This window comes from Lissotriton helveticus, chromosome 3_2, assembly GCF_964261635.1.
Source record: "Lissotriton helveticus chromosome 3_2, aLisHel1.1, whole genome shotgun sequence".
NCBI classification, from domain to species: domain Eukaryota; kingdom Metazoa; phylum Chordata; class Amphibia; order Caudata; family Salamandridae; genus Lissotriton; species Lissotriton helveticus.
In genome coordinates this window covers 461217900-461238664 of record NC_136062.1, presented here as the reverse complement: position 1 = coordinate 461238664, position 20765 = coordinate 461217900, and the positions used below count along the sequence as shown (strand labels likewise).

The 20765-nt window shown below is 44.5% G+C and overlaps 1 protein-coding gene across 1 annotated transcript in view; it reads right to left on the bottom strand.

Annotated features, from left to right (window-relative positions):
* LOC144826359 (astacin-like metalloendopeptidase) overlaps positions 1-20765 on the bottom strand; it is a 182056-nt gene that overhangs the window by 26417 nt on the left and 134874 nt on the right. Inside the window, exons 10-11 of the mRNA XM_078684687.1 lie at positions 10332-10447; positions 9243-9468 (exon numbers count right to left, since the gene is read on the bottom strand). Coding sequence (XP_078540813.1) covers positions 9243-9468; positions 10332-10447 — 342 coding nt within the window. The remainder of the gene's footprint in view (positions 1-9242; positions 9469-10331; positions 10448-20765) is intronic.

Sequence of the window (20765 nt, the reverse complement as noted above, 5' to 3'; positions counted from 1 at the left end):
TCACATATGAGAAATGGGAGAATATCACAGAGATTATTTGAAATAAAATTAGCAAATAGCTGCTGTGTCACAATATTGAAAACACACATTACTATCCCTGAATATTACATGTAAACACATTTAGAATTTGGATGAGTGTGTCTGTGCACTGCCAGTGACTCGGCCAAAGAGGGCATGAAACAGCAGTAATATGATCATAAATTCAAAACTGTGGGCCACCAAAATATGCTTGGGCCCCAAATTCCTTAAGATGTCCCTGGTGCCATCTGCGAATATGAAGGCCCTAATTACCACGTAGCCTGACACATCTAGGCCCCTGAAAAAGACATTTGTATACAAAGTTCAGCAAAAAAAACAAAGTGTAGCTAAGGTACTGAATGTTTAAACTCTGCATAAGCCATAACTGTTTCTGTGGTGGGTATAGGAAATGCAACAGGCACTGTACACCATTTCTCTTTGTATTACCAGTGTGCTCTCATCATAGTCCCTCAGTGTGAAAAAGGACCTTAGTGAAAGAGCATTATGATGCATAAACAAACACTACATCTGCAGATGTACTTCATCCACACAGCTCTGGCTAATTACAGGTTGACAAAATCTGAATTGCCTGAAATTTAAAGAGTTGGTTGAACTCACAAAGCCTTTTTCAAATGTGAACTTGTGGTTTGTGGGATGGGGAGTGTGCTGTGTGCTGTCTGGAATTGTGTACTACACTACTCAGGTGCAATTTGGCAGCAGTAGCAGAACTGTTTCCACTTTAGTTGGTACGTCTTTTGAATGCTTTCGGCTCTTGATTTTGCAATTGCATCTCTTTAGTCTTGTGCGTTATTCATGTCCCTGAGCTTTAAGAACTCAGGAGCCAGGCATTCAAGTGAAGGGACATCGGTCCGGGTCACATTCTTGCCCCTTGTCTCTGGTCAGGAGAGATGGTGTCGGTTGGGGGCATATGGGTTTCAATTTCAACAGCAGGAGAAGTTGCAGGAACCAATGTTGCCTTGTTGCAGGGATTCTGCTCCTACACAGAACTGTGCACAGAGACTTAGGACCTTAGTGAATTAGGGTGTGCCATAACTCACCTTAGTACCCAACATCCCCTACCAGACTAGCATCAGTGTCTCATTGGCTATTCGTCCTATAGCAAAAATACCAATGATTAGACAACCCGGAACATGCGACTTAGGATACCTCAGGGAATGTGGAAAACAAGAACACTCTTTTGTTATACTCTCATACCAGCACAAACAAATTCTGCAAAAGCTCTCAGCATACGAATGTTCTCCAAGAGTGTGTGATCATGCCTACGCAGTGCATTATTAAACACACCAATATCAGAGGGGGCCACAGCTGCATATGTGTTATGTCTAGAACGTGCGCTGATCAATTAGAACAACAGCTACAGTGTCTAAGATAACCTTGACGGTCTCGGCTCTCACTGTACAGACTAAAGTAACGAAGCAGCTTAGAAATGCAGCACAACAAGTTATTCTCATGTCTCATGATCTACGTCCTTAGCGCCGAGACACTCACGGGTATTTGCGCGCTCTACAAATTGCTTAAATTAAATTAAATTCAGTCTGCCTGCGTTGGGCATACTGATTTCCTGGCTGGCCACCCAATCCCAGTACATCCGCTTGATTTCCTTCAAGTACCTCAACGACCGCCTGACCTTCTACACACCCACCCGCCAGCTACGCTCTACAAGCCTCACCCTCGCCGCCGTACCACGCATCCGAAGAGCCACCGCCGGAGGAAGATCCTTCTCCTACCTGGCAGCCAAGACATGGAACTCCCTCCCCATCCACCTCCGGCTGACACAGGACCACCTCGCCTTCAGGAAACAACTCAAGACCTGGCTGTTCGAGCGGTAGCGACCCTTCCCCCTAGCGCCTTGAGTCCCTTCCGGGAGAGTAGCGCGCGATACAAATGCTATGATTGATTGATTGATTGATTTGTGCTTGGTGGGTCTTGTCTATCTCAGTATCCTTGAAAGCCCAGTACTGTCAAGGATTTCCTGATGTCTGAGGTCCATTTAATTCTGTGGTTGACATCTAGGTGTATGACCTCAGTAAGTGCTTCGGCATACTTGGAAAGTTCTAGGGTCCACCTAATGAGAGCCCAGAAGAGCAGTGGATGCAATTTTGCTATGTCTCTAAATGAGCGTCTGCCCATGTCAAGTTTTAAGGCGAGTCAAAGGTGTGCTGCAGGGGAGCATTACCAGGTTCCCCAGGAACTTATGTTCAGATCTGGAGATGTCGTCGATATTGTCTAGCCCCCACAGCTCAGCTCCGTAAAGAGCTATGCTGACTGCTTTGGTGTCGTAAACCGTGAGCGCCGGGGCAACTAATCAACTTTGTGAGGAACGATGTTCTTTCCCTAGTGCTTCGGTCACGCGTTTATGACCGAAAAGAATCTTGGCTAGGTGGGGCTTCCAAGACATTTGATCAGAGAGTCTGACACCACGATAATCAAAGGTTCTGACTCTCTCCAGTTGTGCCCCACCTAGCATGATGTGGCTTCTAAATGATTTATGGGGGTTAAATGTCATGAACTTTGTTTTTGTAGCATTACTTATTATCCTATCTTATTATCCTTGGCAGGAAAGCCTGAAGAGATAGGAAGATAGCCTTGAGCTCTTACCTGCTAATGTGTTGTAACTTTTGCGCACTGGACCATTTGCCCTGGATTTGTACCTCTTGCGGGTGGCCTCCCCAGCAACCCATAGACACGTCTGTCATTAAAATTAAATCTGGGATCATTTGAAGGAAGGTAAGTCCCTTTGAGAGAATTGGCTTGTGAAACCACCATTACAGGGCTACCCTCATGCGTGCCATGATCTGAATCATATCCTCAAAGAATCCTGAGGCTTGCAGCCACTGATGCTGGAGTTTTTCCTGTACGGGCCTAACCCTTAGCCTGGCTAGTGGTTTTAAGCCTATTGCTGATGAACACTTTCCCAGGAGTGATTTGTATGTTGGTACAAAAACGGACCCCTTTTTTTTTTTACACGATCTTTGCTAGCTGCTGCAATCGTATTTGCCTCTCTTCTGAGAGGAAAGCTTTGAATTGAATGGTATCTATCATAGCTCCTAGGAACCATATGACTTGACTGGGAAGGAGTGAGGACTTTTCTGTGTTCGCAGTGAGCCCTAGCATCCTGAACAGCTGAAGGCAAGCGTTGGTAGTTTGATTGGCTTTCTGTGCCATTGGTGCTTTGAGTAGCCAGTCGTCCGGTTATGGGAATACATGGAGACCTTGAGATCGTAGGACTGAGGCTACCGGAGAAAGGCACTTGGTAAAGACGTTTGGAGCTGATTTGAGGCCAAACAGAAATACTTTGTATTGGTAGTGGGTACCAGCCACTGTAAATCTTAAACATTTCCATTGCTTTTGATGGATAGGGATGTGAAAGTATGTGCCTTCCATGTCGAGTGAGGTCATAAAGTCTCCTCTTTGAGACGATGATGAATCTCGGAGAGTGTTACCATTCTGAAAGTTTGTTTCCTGAGGAACCTGTTGAGATTGCTGAGATCTAGTATTGGTCAACATTCCTCTGATCTCTTCTTAATCAAGAAAAAACAAGAATAGAAACCTCTTCCTCTTTGAGGTAAAGGGACCTCCTCTATTTCGGTCTTAATAGCCAAGAGGGCTTCATCTATATCCTTTGCAAATAGAGTATTGTCATCAAAAGACATATCTAAAATCTTTGGTTGCACTTCTGGTCTAAAGTTGGTAGCCTTCAACCATCCCTATCTTCTCAGTACGGAGGCATCCGACAATTGTCTAAAACCAGTATTGACTACATCCATAGTGCAGTTGATGGTCTCTGACGCTGCACATTTCCCTTCCAACAAGAACTTTGTAGCATCCTAACTTTTCTCTTCTGGCATTAGGTCCACCAAAGCTCCCATGTCCAACCACATCTGTCAGTCATAATGGCCGATAATGGCTAAAGCATTCACCACCCTGATTGTGACTGCGGCCACAGTAGAAAAGCCCTTTGCTACAATGTCCATCCTGCTGCCCTTCTTATCAGGCGGAGTAGTGATTAGAGTAGCAGGGTTTTTAGATCTTCTTTGCGCTGCTTGAGAAATGACCAAATCTGCTCTGGGGTGTCCTTTGAGGCAAGATGGAGAATCCTCCGGAGCTCAATTTATTTTTATCAATTTGTGGGAGCACCTGATGTACAGTTGCAGGTGTCTTCATAATCTTGACACCCTCTTGCCATATATAGCCAATAATGGGTAAAGAGTGCAGAGATTTCGTTGAGTCCTCCCAGAAATCATACAGGAAGCAGTCAGACTGCTAGATTGACATTGGCAAGTGGAATCTGATGGATGCTCTTTTCATTAGCTATGGAATCTTCCAATATCCTCTTGGCGAGAATCTGTTGGTAAATGTGGAGGAGAGGGTGTTGGTATGATATAATCATTTGAAGCATCTGGAGAAGATCTGGTAGTTTGCCTTTCTCTCTATCTTCATCTGAAGCAGACATGTCCTTTGTGATAGGGTCTGCTTCCCGAGGAGTAATAGTAGGTGTAACTGGTGGTGGCAAGCCTGGCGTACTTGGTGGGTCTGCCTGAGGCTGCGGTTTCTCAAGTTGATCCCCTTGCGGTGGAAACCTTTGCCTGTAATTCGCCAACATTGCTTGCGGGTCTTGGATGAGAGAAGGCGGTAGGTGGGTCATGTCTCTAGGACACGGTTCTGGTTGAAAACCATAAGGCTGGTAGTGACGAGGTGGGGCCACATAGCTCTGTTGATAATACTGGTCTTCATTACGGTAATCCTCATTCTTCTCATTCTCCTCTTCTTGACATTTTACGTGCAGCTCTATGTCCAAGAGATGCAACAGGATTAAAGCTGATACCTTACTGAACACTGACATGGCTGGAAGTAGAAATGTTTTGGTTACCTTAGTAGTATGAGTAACAGTCCTTGACAGTGCTGATGCAGCTGGTTGGGCAGATTCGTCAGAGGAGTTTTTGTCGATGAGTCATTCATCGATGGTATCTTCATCAATGGTGTCTACGCTGATGATGTTTTCGCCAACGGAAGTGTGTCAACGGTCGTCAATGATGTTGCCGTCGACAGTGATCCTGACGTCGGCGGCCTTTTATAGAGTGAGACACACATCAACGGTATAGGACCCAATATTGTCGTCGTTGTCACAGTTGTTTTCGCCGACGGTGCAAACAATGTAATTCTTATCGTCATCGAGGAGTATGGTAACATCGTCGACAAAGATTTTTTGCAAGAATTATGCCTCAAAGGGACTGAAGAAGAGTCTCTGGGTGGTCTTATTCCTTTCTGGAAGATGTAGTAGGCCCAGATAAAGCAGGCGCTCAGGAGCTCTTCCTGACTTTCTTCTTCTTAAAGTCCTTGGCAACATGAGAAGGTTTGTGGTGTTTCTTACCTCCTGCAGAGGAATTGTCCTGTGACCTGCATCTTAGTGGATTTATTACTGTAGCCATCTGAAGAAAGTGCCTGGTGTATAGTGGCCTGGCCCCATAAACACAAGCTCCTTCTCTATCCTTGATAGTCTTTGAGAAAAAGGTACGGCAGATTTTGCATTCTCTTACCTCATGTTTAGGATGCAGGAAATATATACAATCCTTATGTGGATCATCCACATAAACCCTTTTTCTGCCACAGGTTTTACATGGGCAGAAAAGGCCTTTCTTGTCAGACATGATGTCAAGCTTGTAGAAAATTCCAGTAGTTGTAGGAAAATAATTGAGAAGCCTTCAGGGAGACTCCCTTCCACACGACGTCAACCTTCCCTATCTTCTCAGTACGGAGGCATCCGCAAATTGTCTGAAACCAGAATTGACTAAATCCAAAGATGCAGTTGATGGTCTCTGATGCTACACGTTTCCCTTCCAACAAGAACTTTCTAGCCTCCTAACTTTTCTCTTCTGGTACTAGGTCCACCAAAGCTACCATGTCCGACCACATCTGTCGGTCACAATGGCCGATAATGGCCAAAGCATTCACCACCCTGATTGTGACTGCGGCCATAGTAGAAAAGCGCTTTTCTAGACAATCTGAGGGAATCTGCCTCTGCTGGGAGTGTTACAGAGGGTGCTGGCAGCTGATTGGTTGTATGCAAAATGTGTTCCTTTTTTAAAAAGAACGTAGATAGGCTATCAAATACATGGCCTAGGGTCGTTATAGCCTATGCTATTTGTTGAATACTTCTTGATTATTTTACCGTCGGACTCCCATCTCGACGACGGGTAATGATTCAAGCATGTGAATCTATGAAAGATACCCCGATACTGGATAGAATTCAGTTCAGTAGAGCTGCTGGTTGTTGCCAGTAATTTGGTGTTTTCAGAGCTGCCTCTGTCATGGTACCCTCCTAATAGTTAATACTTCTCAAGATTGAGAGGGTTTGCATGATTCACACTGTGTGCTTCTCTCCTCCAATCACCATTATCATTATGTTAACTTTCAATGAGACCATAACGCTAAAGAGTTTCTAATTCCATCAAAATGTTTACTGCCTACAAAGCAGTAAAGAGGGAGAGAGTTAAAGAAATTATTTTCTGTTTGAAAGCCTGACCCATTTTCATCTGTTTGCTACAGTTTGTAATCCAGAAATTTCTTTAGGAGGTAGTGTTAAGAAAAGCATGCGCTTTGCACGACTTTGCCTCATGGGGGTGTGTTATGGGTGGTTCCATGACTGCGTGGTACATGTGCAGTCCCATGCAACCAATACTTTAAATGGGCAGGTGCTGTCTGGTACTCAGTGCCTGCACTTCTAAAATTTGAAAGAGAAAGTACCTGCCTTTCTCAGCACTGGTGCACTACTTTTAATAGGAGATCTTAGAGTAATTACACTTTTATATTTCCATTTCAAGCATTACAAGCATGTGATGTCATCATTGATGTCACTGACCATGTCATGAAGGATGTAATATGTGACGTCATCAGCAGTGCATTGCGGGGGCGCGAGTTATAGTTAGCTCAACTAACTATACCGGACGAATTTCTCTGGTTTTGTACGAGTGAAATGTCCAGCTAACTATAAGGTCCCTGAAACCTATGGTTTTTTTCAGTGAATTTCTATGTTTTTTTAAAGGCTAATATCTAACTATAACATCACTGAAACCTATGGTTTTTTCAGTGAATTTCAAAGCAGATGAAGAAAAGTGCAAAAAGAAGTAAGAGATATGTAGAAAGAACCAACAGAGGTGCAGAAAGAGGCCTTGTTTCAAAGACATCCGGTGCCCTCAACATTTTACTGACTGGTACTGGTGGTAAATGACTCTGACTATAATGTTTGCTAAGTTACTACGTACAAAAACCATAACTCGACAGCAAAAAGATGTTACAGAATAATTAACAAATTTGAATTGGCCTCATGATAAGGACACTGCCTCCGTTCTTCAGGACTAAATAATTAACATGTCTTTTTTTCTTTTTTAAATACTTTTTAATCATTTTATATGGATACCCAATTTGTATTACGATATTGTTATGGTTTTAATTCACTTAAACAATAAAAGATATTCCAAATGCCTCGACCGTAGCCAGTGCTATGCTGAAAGACACCTAGAACACAGTGAAAACGCCAACATACACTAGGGTACACTATGGGTTGGTGAATCCCTGAGATTGTCATGACCTCCCCTGTAAGGCCCTAGTACATAATAGAGCAGGGGGATTAAAAGCACCTCTAACTCAGAGGTGCATAAATAGGCAAGAGAGGTGCAGAAACAGGCAGAAAAGGTGCAGAAACAGGGAACAGGGGTGCAGAAAGAGGCAAGTGAGGTACAGAAAGAAGTAAGAGCAGTGGAGAAAGAACCAACAGAGGTGCAAAAAGAGGCAAGACGATTGCAGAAAAAAGGTAGGAGGGGTGCACAAAGAGGGAAGAGTGTTACAGAAAGAGGCAGGAGGGGTGCTGAAAGAAGGAAGAGAAGTGCAGAAAGAGGTAAGTGAGGTACAGCAAAAAGTAAGCTCAGTGCAGAAAGAACCAACAGTGGTGCTGAACAGGTGTGAAGGGTGCAGAAAGAGCAAACGAGGTGCAGAAAGAGGCAACAGAGGTGCTGAAAGAGGCACGAAGGGTGCAGAAATAGGCATGAGAAGTGCAGAAAGAACCAAAAGAAGTGCAGAAATAAGCAACAATGGTGCAGAAGGAGGCACTAGGGGTGCGGAAAGAAGGAAGAAAAGTGCAGAAAGACGCAACAGAGATGCTAGAAGAGGCACAAATGATGCAGAAAGAGGCAAGAGAAGTGCAGCTAGAAGCAACAGAGGTACAGAGAGAGGCAAGAGTGATGCAGAAAGAGGGAAGAGAGCAGTAGAAAGAGGCAAGAGAGTTGGACAGATAGGGACAAGGGGTGCCGAAAGAGGGAACAGGGGTGCGGAAAGAAGCAACAGAGGTGCCGAAAGAGGCAAGAGAGGTGCAGAAAGAGGCAAGAGATCTGTAGAAAAAAGCAACAAAGGTGCTGAAAGAGGCAAGTGAGCTGCAGAAAGAAGCAAGAGAGGTGCAGAAAGAAGCTGTGTTATGTTGCTTGCACTTATCTGTAATGTATATACCTTAATTCTTATAAATAGCATTGTTTACACTACAGAAATGATACATTCAAACAGACAAACATCTGCATCAATGTTCTGAAGCATTCAAATAGTTTTCATCCTTGGCCTCATTTTCCGGTCTATTTTGTCCAGCTTACTAATTGAGACATGACAGTAGAAATTGAAATTGCTTCCTCAGTTCACAGCCCTTGTGTGTGACATGCAGATAATTTATCAGTCTATTTCTCTTGGATTTAGCAGAATACCAAGTTATATCTTGTGTACTCCTCATGTATATTGTCAGTCGAGTCTATAAAATTGCAGGTTTGGGTTTGTTTTTCAAAGTTCCAGGTTGTTGTCCATCAATGTAAATTCTAATTCAGACCCAACGCAGTTTTTCTTTGTTCTTCAGCGATAGGCAGTTCCTAAGACAAAAGGATCGCTTCTTGGCATTTTTCTGATTGCTGTCTGCTCTTGAAAATGTTACAAATTGTGTAGTTTATATGTTAAGAGTGTTTCCCACTTAATTATTAGAACTTTGAGCAAGACAATATAGCGGTATATCATTAAATGTTGGAGGTTTTAAATAAAAATATTCCAGATTTTTGGGCAGTGGGGAAAAGTGGTAGGTGTTGGGTCGGGCCACCGTGGGGGCCCCCTCAAGTTTCGCTACACCACTGCAAAGAGTTACTTAAAATACAAAGCCTGAAGAAGAACAGGCTTACCTGTTCTGTACGAGGCTTGAAAACCATGGGCTGCGACGGTCCCATCACTGACAAACACCACCAGCATCATGCTTCCGGAAGACACAAGCGCCGGGAGATCCAACTTCCCACATGCCTTCTTCAGTAGAACTGGGGATGATGTATTGGCACCATCATAAACATTGATGAAATCAGCAGAGCAATCTGCGGTGAGCTGGACATCAAAGTTATTGAGCTGCAAAGAAATCTTGCATGACAGAAATAAAAAGAGTTATGGCCATAAATGTTATGGAGACAAGAAAAGCACATTGAATACTGTCAATAACCTATTCTTAACCAGCCACAGGGTGATGAGTAGAAGTCAGAAAACATTCAGGGGGTAGAATTTAATAAAATATCTACTTGTCCATGGGGCAGGTTGCTTCATAAAGCTACTTGTCCCGTAACAAAATCCACCTGCCCCTTTGGTGCCTTGTAGTTGAGCAACAAATTATGGCAGTAATCTCATTATATAAGAGCTCTGATATAACCTCTCTGATTATGCCATATCTTAGTTGTCTTTGAATACTTACAATCCCCTTATGTTGCCACGTTTCCATAGATCTACATACTGGAGCTGGAGGTAAGGGAGCGCCCTTTGTTCACCACCCTTGAAAGGGTCACTACTCCAAACAATGCACAGTAATTGAACATTGATTGAAACATGGCTATAAAGCACAATGCCCAGCACATAACGTAAATAATGATATAAATTGTGCAGATATACATATCTGGGGAACCTAAATAGGAGAGATGCCATAATGCATTAAAGCTGGCAGCCCTGTGGCAGAGAGATCACCACCACTAACTAGCAACTGTTGGGGCTGGTGATAACTCCAATGACATTTAGTGGCTGCTTCACCTCTTAATGATAGTTTGAAGGGTTGGGAACCCCACTTAAGGTGGGTCTTCCACTCTGCCAACTCTGAATGAGCCTCTAAAACATACAAACAAAGGAATTCTAACTTTTATTAAGCAACTGTTTTATAGTTTTACAATGTTTTACTGGCAGTTGTCCCAATAAATTGGTTGTGAACTTGTACTTGAAGGAATGCAAACTTATGAAGTCACCTTATTTGATGAAAGACGGATCAGCCACCGGCAGTTTGCTCCATTTTGGTACAAGCCTGGAAAGTTGGGTGTTGAAAAGGATCCCTGTGGATCAGATAGCAAGGTGCTACAGCGATCTAATGAAAGACAACAACCAATCAACAACAGACAGACAAACATATTATGACAAACGTTAAAGAGGACGTACTAGAAATGCACTTCAACCTCAAGAGGGTTACTGCTGGAAAGCACATGGAGCGTTGCATCAAAATAAAAGTACTTAAGCTAAAGCTTTCCAAACATGGGCTTCGACAACTGTTTGGTAACAAGCTTTGGCTTGGGGTTGGCTTGGTTAGCACATTAAAGCCACCAGGTGTGGCTTTAATGTTCCAACATATGGAAACAGCATTTGGGCATGGTTGTATTTATATGTGTTGGGACATTAAAGCCAGACGTATTGGTTTTTGCAAAGTTTTTTTTTTTAACTTGAAACCAAAAGAAGAACAAAGGATAAGAGATGAAATAGAGTTAACAATGGAAATATCAATAAAAGGGAAAACAATGGGAAATAAACATTAAAGGAAACCCAATAGGATAAAGGAACAATGTAAAAAGTGAAATAGGTAAAAAAAACAATGAAGATACAGACAAGAAAGACACATAGGGGAGTCCTCACTATAAACATAAAAATGCCTACTACTGTTATAATAACAAAAAAGGATTCCTAGCTGTGCAATGTATATTTGATAAAAAAATAATTTAGTGTATGATAATGTACAGTACTGTTGAGATGTAAAATAGATCTCCATGGGGGGAAGTGATTGGACCATCCTAGAAGGTGAAGGCTTTATGAAGAGCTTGTGTGCCCTACCCCCGCATTGGGATTCATCCTACTGCTAGCTTGACTCTGCTTGGTGTGAACGAACCGATGGGTATCCTGGCTATTGGCTGTGCCTCCTGTTGCTACCCCTTGCCTGTGGATGTGCCTGGTTTGTGCAGCCAGTGCTCTATGTGCGTAGCCAAGTTGACTGGGGGCCACAGTTTCTGACGGGGTAGCCCCAGCTGCACCACAGCTACATGCAGATGGGATACCATTGGAGTGTTTGGCTGGCCAAGTCACCCTCAATCCGCCTGCTGAGGGGGCTCGGTGCACCATACGGACTGCCCACACTCAGCACAGAGCTGCTGCTCTGGACTGGTGAGGTCTGGATCGACCGGTCCGGGGCCTCCTGGGCTTCACTGCGGGTAATGAGTGGGGCGCACTCAGCTGGCCATGGCCTGACCCTGCTCATACAGTGCACTAGGTAACTTCGGGAGTCGCTGCCCTTCCTCTCTCTCTCTCTCTCTCACTACTTCTTGGTTCCTTGATGGCCTAGGGCTATGCACATGGCCCTGCCTATCTCCTGACCCATAGGGCTAACTGCCAGTGCAGCTCCTCCTCTATGGTGGAGGAGGGTTGCATCACTGTTATTAAGCAGTTTGAGGAAAGGAAAAATAAAATGATAATAACTTGAAGTTATTATCATTTGATTGTTTCCAGCTGCTTTGCTGGCTGGTGGTGCTGTTCTGTGCTTAGAGAAGGGCAGGGGAGGAGTGGTTTGCCTCCTCCAAGTGCGCATGAATGCTTGGCTGGCCCTCTGGGGCCGGCCACACAGTCATGCGCACTTTGCATGTTCTCCATGCAGGATGCATTACAACCTGTGTGGTAAACATGTCCAAGCCCCCAGTCTCCATCTGAGCGCCGAACCACGGCATGGTTTGTTGCTCAGATGCAATGCAGTGTTGTGATTGGACAGGGGAGCCTGGGTGTGCTTCCTGGATGCTGTTCTTCAGGCTGAGTCCAAATGCGGAGAGACGGAGCAGAGTCGCGGGACACAGAGATACGGCAAGTGTTTAGTTTTATTAACATTTTCTTTTTATATTCCCCTTCCTCCTCGACCCCATCCAAGACCCCGCTACCCCTGATCTGTGCCGGGCCGCCTCTGCTAACTGCTCATGCTGCCCATACCAGCACAGAAATTGTGGTGCAAGTGTGTTGCCCTCATTCACTTTGGAGCTTGTGGCCTGACTCTTGTAATTGTCAACCCTCATGGGCAGGGACCGCCCGCCCTTCTCACAGCCCAAAAGACGATTGATAGGTACACCACTCCCTCACATGAGCTCCCTAAGAATGCTGGTGAGGTCCGGGCCTCCGGAAATGGCCACCACTTACTATATCCTGCACGCCATACAGGCTAACTAAGATCGGTGAGGTCAGGGTTGATGTTGCCCTCCTGCGCCAATATTTGCATTACTTTGTGGACAGGGTTTCTGGGGCTGAGGGTGGTAATTCAGAACGTGAGCATATGGTACATGTACTAAAGGCCTTTGTCGGGCGCCTCTCTACTTCTAAGCTATTAAGGAATGAGCAGAAGATGCAGAAAACTGGGTCTGCTGAAACAACCTGCACCTCCTCGGTTTTCCCTGAGGCGTTGAGGGATCCTCAGCCGAAAAAAATCACCTGGGCATGGATTACAACCTGGCTCCCTGTGGAACAACTCTGTGGTGATGTGCTATTCTCTCACTACATTCCACATTCTGGATTCTTGCTCTTAGAAATGTGTACTGTAGGGTGAGGGTCAATCAGGTGGGGATTCTATCTTAACTGCTGCATACTAAGCTGCAGAAAAGGGGTCAGGTTGAGTGCCTGCACAATCTCCTCTGAGCCAGACATTTATAGTACAGTTGGGACTTTTTTAGAAATGTAAAAAAAGTTCTGAAAGACTTTCAGGGCCTAACTTACTATTACACTTTTAAAAATTTCTAAAGCAATTGACTCAAGGACTCAATACAAGGTCCAAGCAGTTCAGATTAGAAAATGTAGAAAAAGATTTAAAAAATCGAAAAATAGTCAAAAATATTTTGACTAATGTATATTTCTTTGTGGAATTACCTATAGACAAAGTTGCATCAGCAAATTCAAAGTCTTGCACTCCACAGCTGATCCATCAAGGTAGGAAGCTAGCTTTTTATGTGGTAGTACCATTATAGGAGCAAACCGTGCAAAAAGGTACAGGCGATCCTATTTGTTTTCATGGCTTAAATTAATAATCCGAAGTCCTCTTTTTGTGGTAGTGCAATAGAGCAGCTTAGGCTTATCAGATGGTAGTGTTCAGTGTTTGTTGAACTCAAAGTCGATAAGTGAGACATACACCCAAGAAGGAAATCTGAGACCACGTTAGAAAAATAGTACAGATTTTATATATTTTTAGATACCATGATCATGAGTATCAGGTAAGTACTTTCGGAGGTATAGATTTAATAGCAAAACTGCATAAATAGCAGAACTGTCAGATTTGAGGCATGAGCCTTGAACGCGATTATGTTATCCTATCGGAAACACATATATTGCATACTTATATTTGTGAACGGTTGTAGAGGGTCCCCATTATGACTTAAGGTGCTTTGGGGCCAAGGTCCAAAGTACCATCAGATTTAAAGGTACCTGTCAAAACAACAGAGCATGCAAAGGGAGACTTGGACCCATGTCGGGCGGAACCCAAAGAGGGGTTCAGGTCTTGAGATCTCTGGAGCACAGGGACACAGTTGGGTTCTGTGAACTTGGGATCGAGTGCAAAGGTGCTTTGTCCGGCACATTGCTGCAGCTAGAGTTTCTCAATTGGCTTTGGTGAGCTGGAGATGGGGAGAAAACAGGGCAGTAGGGACACTCTCAATGAAGGCCTAAGGGATCCTGAAGTCCCTCATTGGGAGGGTCCGCTTTGGCAGCAGTGGTGCTGTACTGGACACACAACAAGCCTTGGTTGCAGTAAAGGGTATTCGTGCTGGGCGTCTCCTGGAGGGCCTGGAGTTTCCAAACTTAACAAGGAGCTAGATCTGACCTCCTGGAACAGCAAAGACTTCTTCCTAGCGAGATGCTTCCTCTGTGGACTCAATGGTCAGCAGGAAGAAGTGCAGGGTTAGTGCAGTCGGCCCTGCCCCTTCAGGGGGGTGGTTACTCCACCCCAATGGAGATACTGCTTAGTTTTTGAAGGGGTGAACAGTCTACCCAGAATATGGTCTGGCTAGTCAGCTCCTGGATGAGTCAATCTTCATGATTGTCTTGGTGCACACAGCCGGCAGGATTTGGCACCAATATCGGTGCAGGGCCTGTATTCTCACGCATTCCAGCCTACTAGGGGAGTTTAAGGTAGTAGCCAATCAGTGACTTTCCTCTGGGGTGACTGCAATCCCCTATATGGCCACTAACTGTGAAGAGTGGGCATATTCCTCACCCAGAGTTCACCAAAAACATTATGGTGATACCCTTTCTCAACTGTACTTGTCAGGCGGCCCACCTTATGGGTTTGACTAGCCTGAAAGTGTGACCAGCCTTCTGACTAACTAATTTCCTGACTGCTCTGGTGACAAATGGCCTCACGGCAGGGGTTGGCACTACCCAAGTCTGGAAAGAAGCCGTTATTTTTTAGAACAATGGTCCTTAAGTAAGTTATACACAGAACAGATAACATATAGACCTTGATGGGTACTAGAGACTTTCCAGCCGGACAGAGAATTTTAAGAGGCAATATATTTGAAGAAATCTTATACATAAGAAGCGACACATGTAATGAACGGGACACAACCCTGCATCCAACATGGGAAAAAAATGACAGAGAAAACATACAACGCAAACGACATAAAGGGGTTTTCAGGCAACAAAAGAGCTTTGGTTGCTTGTTGTGGTCATAGAGTCAAGCAAGCTAACCATCAACAGTCACCATAAATTCTATGGAATTCAAACAGAAGTGGTACTGATTATTGTCGACGACGTTTCGATCCCAAGCTCTTATGATACAGGGATCATCATCAGGACTATGTAAATAAAGTGCCTGGTGTTTAACACAATGCCTGCGGGGGAGGAAATTGGAGAAAAAACAAAGTAGTCTGTCAAGACTAACGCTCAATGGAAAACAATCAACCTATCCATGGTACAGCAAGGACATGCATTTAGCTATGCACAGTGGTGCGTAAATTAATGTAAGTGACTTGTTATATACAATGTTTGACATAGAGAGAATATTGAACAGTTATACGACAGAAGGTGGACATGCGCTTGTGGTCAGGACGCATTCCTAGGTGTGAGGAATACACCTTGAGTGTGCATTCCTGTGCTTTACCAGTATATCTCCATGCGAACTGGCATCGTTGTCAGTTTAAAAGTCCGCAGTAGTGGGGGGTGGGGGGGAATAGGGGTGGTTTTGGGCAAGGTGAAGATTGATCAACGCAGTGGTCGAGCCGTGAACGGTAAGTGAATATAATATCCTAAGCTTAGCGGGGGATAGTGAGTTCACGTGATTTAAACTGAGAACAAGTGGAATATCTCATGAACATACCTCATGGGGCCAGAATTGGTATCGGAGGCTGCAGATGGGAAGAAGCCATGGCATAAGCAAGGTGGCAGAGGTTTTGAAGTCTCTGTCCTTGATATGCTGATTTCACTAGCCATCCTGCTGCAGGAGGGGTGAACACCTTCCGCCAGAGCAGGCATTCTTTCTGGCCTGAGAGAGCATGGGCTCTTACCTACAGGAGGTCAGAAATGTGTCTGTAGTGGCAGGCTGGATGATACCAGCCAGCCAGCGCACTGGAGGATTAGTGGGTTTTCAGAGCACTTCTGAGGTGCCCTCTGGGTGAATGTCACAACATTTTTTATACTGGCATCAGTATCGATTTATTAAGATGAGGTGTTTCATACCAAACGCCATCATTTTTAGTGCAGCTGTCATGTAGCTGGGTAACTCGATATGACCAGTGCCCAGTACATATCTTTAACATGGCTGCCTGAACACATTCACTGCCCAAGTATTGGAATTAGGCATCACAGGGGCATACCTGCTCATGCAGAGGTGCCCTCACATATACTATTATGCAGCCTGCCTTAGGGCTAAAGGCCTTCTACAGGGGTGATGTACATTCAGTATATGCAGTGCATATTGGCATGGTACACAGGGAGTGTGTTGTGTCGTTTTGTCAGAATGGCTTTCACCATTTCATGCATACTGCAATGGCAGTGTGCATATAGATTGGGTAAAGGTCCCTTTGAGTGGCCTAATAAATGCTGCAGCCCACAGGGACCCTCTATAGTATCCATACACTGGTTACCATAGGTACAATTTATCAGGGACGTTCAGGGGTGCAAAAGTCCTTGCCAATTGGGTTACGATTGAACATGTGTACAGTTTTATGGAACAAACACTGCCACTGGAGTCTAGTTAGCAAGCTAAATGCACTCTCACAGTCGACAAAAACAGCATCTAGTAGTTCTAGTAGCTCAAATGGTGGCAATGAAGTCCAGTTTCCTTCAGTGTTTACCTAGCTTACAAAACATTCTTGCATCAAAATGCTTATTTCACGGAAACAGGATTTTGGGAGGTTTATCATAATTTTGTGCCCCCATTTTGACTACTAGGTACAGTTGTTATGGCTCTGGCATGCCCTGAGTCCTGCTAAACACGATTCAGTGCATATGATCTGACCCACCCCAAAATAGTGTATGTTAAATAGGTGTGTCCCCAATTGGCATAGCCTACTTTACGTGTAAGCCTCTAGTATATCGTACCAGGTGTACCCAGGACCTGTAAGTTAGTGTGTCTCTCATGGATTGCAGCGCTAGTCTTGCCCCCACAAGTATGACAAGGTAAAACATGGCTCCCAGTCTGCCACTGAAGACTGGAAGTTCAGTTTAAAACTTCTAACTCGACTTTACTACTTACAGTAATGGCAAAGCCCAAACCTCCTTTTTTTAGGACGAGCCTAAAACAGGCTTGCGCTAACTAGAAGATCTGTTATATGTACTTTGTGTGGGATTTGGAGCATTACCCCAAGACTTGTCTGCCTTTGCTTTTGCTTATGAATTTCTGTTTTTCTAGAAACTGCCTCTATTTAACTGTCTTGATAGAAAACGACCAGCAGAGGTTAGTAAAATGCCAGAATCACTTTGCCCAGGATAAGGTGCTTCATAGCTACAAATGTATAAGGTCCTATTGCATTGCAAATGCTTGTTAAGGTATGTAAGTTACCCCTATGGAAGGCCTAACTTTTACATGTTCCAGCAGTAACAACTTTAAGTTAGTGTTTTTACTGTGGAAAGGCTAGTAGCCCCATTGATAAGTACAGAGTTACAGGCTGGCACCCGAACCCTGCTAACTTCTGAGTAGGACTAAGAAGGTTGGTGCTGTTTGGTATCAAAAGAATCAGTGCACTAAATCTGATTTAATCGTTAGAGCAAACTTAATGTCACTGGTGGGCAAAGGGCACCTTTAGAAGTTGCCACTTTAGTACTCAAAGTTTCCAGTGCCCGTTTACTAATATACACGGGACTTGTCCTCCAGACAGCTTTCTGCCCTCCTGGGAAGCAGTGCTAATGACTCCCAGGAAAGTACACACTAGCGGCCCACATTGGAGAAAGGTGTTACCTGTCTTTTGCGGTAAGACCCAACAGTGATAGCTCAAAAGGAGAGGTTCAAAGGAGAAGCTGCCTTTGAAGGTCAAATGGATAACACTTGGGAGAGGGGCTTCTCTATTGTGTCTGCAGACAGGCTGGCACTAGGGACAGGAGAGGAGAAGCTAGTTGTCAAACTGGTTTTTCCAGGGCGCGTAGCCCCTTGGTAGCCACACCTCTGGGGGGGTAGGGAGCAATGAGCGTCGAAAGAGGGGGGTGTTGCCATGTTGGGAGTGGGCAGAATGATGCATCCTGTGATAGCCAGATGCCACACTTCACAGGAAGTGGTAATCAGAAGCAAGGGAACCTAGTCGCCCATTGGCTACCAACCTCATCCTATCTTGAGGGCATTTTCAGAAGTTAAATGGCGTACACCTGGCACCAATATCTCGACTGACTTGGAAGAAGAAGCAAATAAGGACTGCACTGCTGCACCAAGGGACTAGCGATGGAGTCTGCACTGTCGAAGACTGCTTCTGCTTCACCTGGTGGCCATTGAAGAGAGGGACTGTGTCTGCCATGTCCTTCCCAAAGAGACATAATCTTCAAGAGCCCAGTCAAGCCAAGAGAACTCCAAGGACCAGCTGACTGACCTCGTATCTGCAGAACAGGGACACAACAGCTGGAGAAGCCTGCTGGGACAAGTTGGTAGCACCAAGACTTCAAGCTGCTACCATTGCCACTGTGCAGCACAGAGGGTCAAGACCCAACGCACAGAGTTGTACCTTAGCTTGCTGAATCTCAGGAGGTGAGTTATCGACCCAGGAAGGATTGGCCTGTGACCGTGAATCCAGGCAACTGGTATTCCAGTGGCGCCTGAATTCCAGCCAGATCGGAGAGGACTTCATAGGACATCAACACTGCAACAAGGACCTCCTCACCATCTTCGTGGACTGAGGAATCCCTGCATGAACATCCCTGCCGACCTCATTGCATCCACAACATCATTGGAGCATCTTCAGCACTTGTATTAGGCCCACTCCATAGGAACCCATTACAATGTGGATAAAGTGCCTTGGATGCTGAAGGGCTGGTTCTCCTGTAAAAGTAATTGTCCTTGAAGACTTTGCTGGTCTCTCTGATTAGCTCCCTGCAAGAGTTGGTCACCCCAAGTACTTCTAACCAACCGCATTGACACTCACCTAAAGTTTCCTTGAAGTTGCGTTGATTTAATATTACTTGTAAAATCTATATCTCAGGCATCCTCTGGTGTATCTTTTTTATTCTAGTGTCGATAGTCTTGTAAACATACAGTTTACTTTTATGAATTGGTGTCAGATTTTCTAAGTGTCATTTCGATTTCTTCTCCAACTGTTTTGCTGCTGTTTAAATGCTTTACATTTGTTCCTTTGTATAAGTCTTGCTGCTCAGTGCCATAGCTACTGAGGGTTTTACAGGCGAAATCTACCAGAACTAAAGGGGTTGGTAATTGTGTATTACATAGTGTGGTCACACGACCATTCATTATAGTACACCCCACTTCCTCACAACGCCTCTGGGAGCATATTTTGTATCATGTATTACAACACAATTCTGGTGTAATGTTGCATGTGTTAAATCGATTTAGGAGTATAAATTTACATTATAATGAATTGCAAAACTAATTTGCACTTTTAAATCATGTACTTGGATATTTTAAATAGATCGCACGTGGGCAAATGGCTTAATGAAATTGTACTGTTTGTCTGCCTATGCATCAAACTGTCTATATGTATAATGTAAATATTTAATAAATATGATGCTGTTATTGGGTCTGTTAGAAACTGAGTCTCTAGTTGGCAGAAGTATGCACCTTGTCCAAGTAGGGACCACAATCCTAGTGAGGGTTAGACAGTGACACACCATAAATTAGCCTGTGCTTACCCTCTGGTAGCTTGACACAGAGCAGGCAGGCTTAACTTAGGAGGCAATAGAAAAAGTATTTGTGCAACACTTAAAACAGTAAAAACTGTGAAAACACCACACAAAAATAACCCACACCTGGTTAGAAAAATAGAGATCAATTTATTGATCAAAACAATACCAAAACGTCAATAAGTAGAACCGGAGTTATGAATTTTTAAAGAATATCTTGAATTGTAATGCTTAAAAGCATAAAGTGCCAACCTGGCTATCTGGTTATGCTTGAACGGGTAAATCCAAAAGTTCATGCAAACAGCGATGGAGCATAGGTCGGATAAAAGAATCAAGCTGGTCTTGCTGAAAAGTACCTTAGTTGCACCGTCCACAGTGCTGAGACGCATAAAGCAGGAAGTACAGAATTCATAGGTGATGCATCGTTGTTGTACCGCAGACTGTAGGCGATGTGTCAAGGCTGGAGGCAAAGAACCACACAGACAGCATAGCATTATCCTTAGTCCTTGCATCAGCATCAAGTGAGATGTGTTGGTTCTGACCAGGGTAGTATCATCGTTGTGAGGATTTTGGGAGTTACAGCACTTTATACCCACTTCAAAGGACACAGTACTGCATTGGCACCACTTGGCAGGGCAAGAGTCTCAGATGTCAGAGTCCAGGTGCTGTTGGCACACAAACCCTTAGAGCAGCTCTGGGTTGAAGTAATGCAGGTACAGGCCTTCCCCCCCCACGCAAGGAGGTCAGAACGCAACAGGCAGGTCAGCACAGCATAAAAGCAGTTCTTCCAGAGCTGCAGTCCAGCAGAGTGGCAGTCCTTTAACAGCAGAACGGCCCTTCTTCCTGGCAAAATCTTCACAGGTCCAGAAATGTACTGAAGTGGTGGGGTCAGCGGTCCAGTACCTAAACCCAGTTGTGCCTTTGAAGTGGGGGTGGCTTCAAACAAGGGTCTTTGAAGTGCAGAGAGGTCCTTTCTTTCTACCCTGGCTCCAGACTCACTACAGCGGTTAAGCAGTGATTTGTGTTGGGATAAGACATAGCCTATTCAGGTGTAAGTGAGGCAGTCCTCAGTTCCACCGCACCATCAAGCCAGTTAATGGCCGATTAACCCCTTCGGTGCTAAT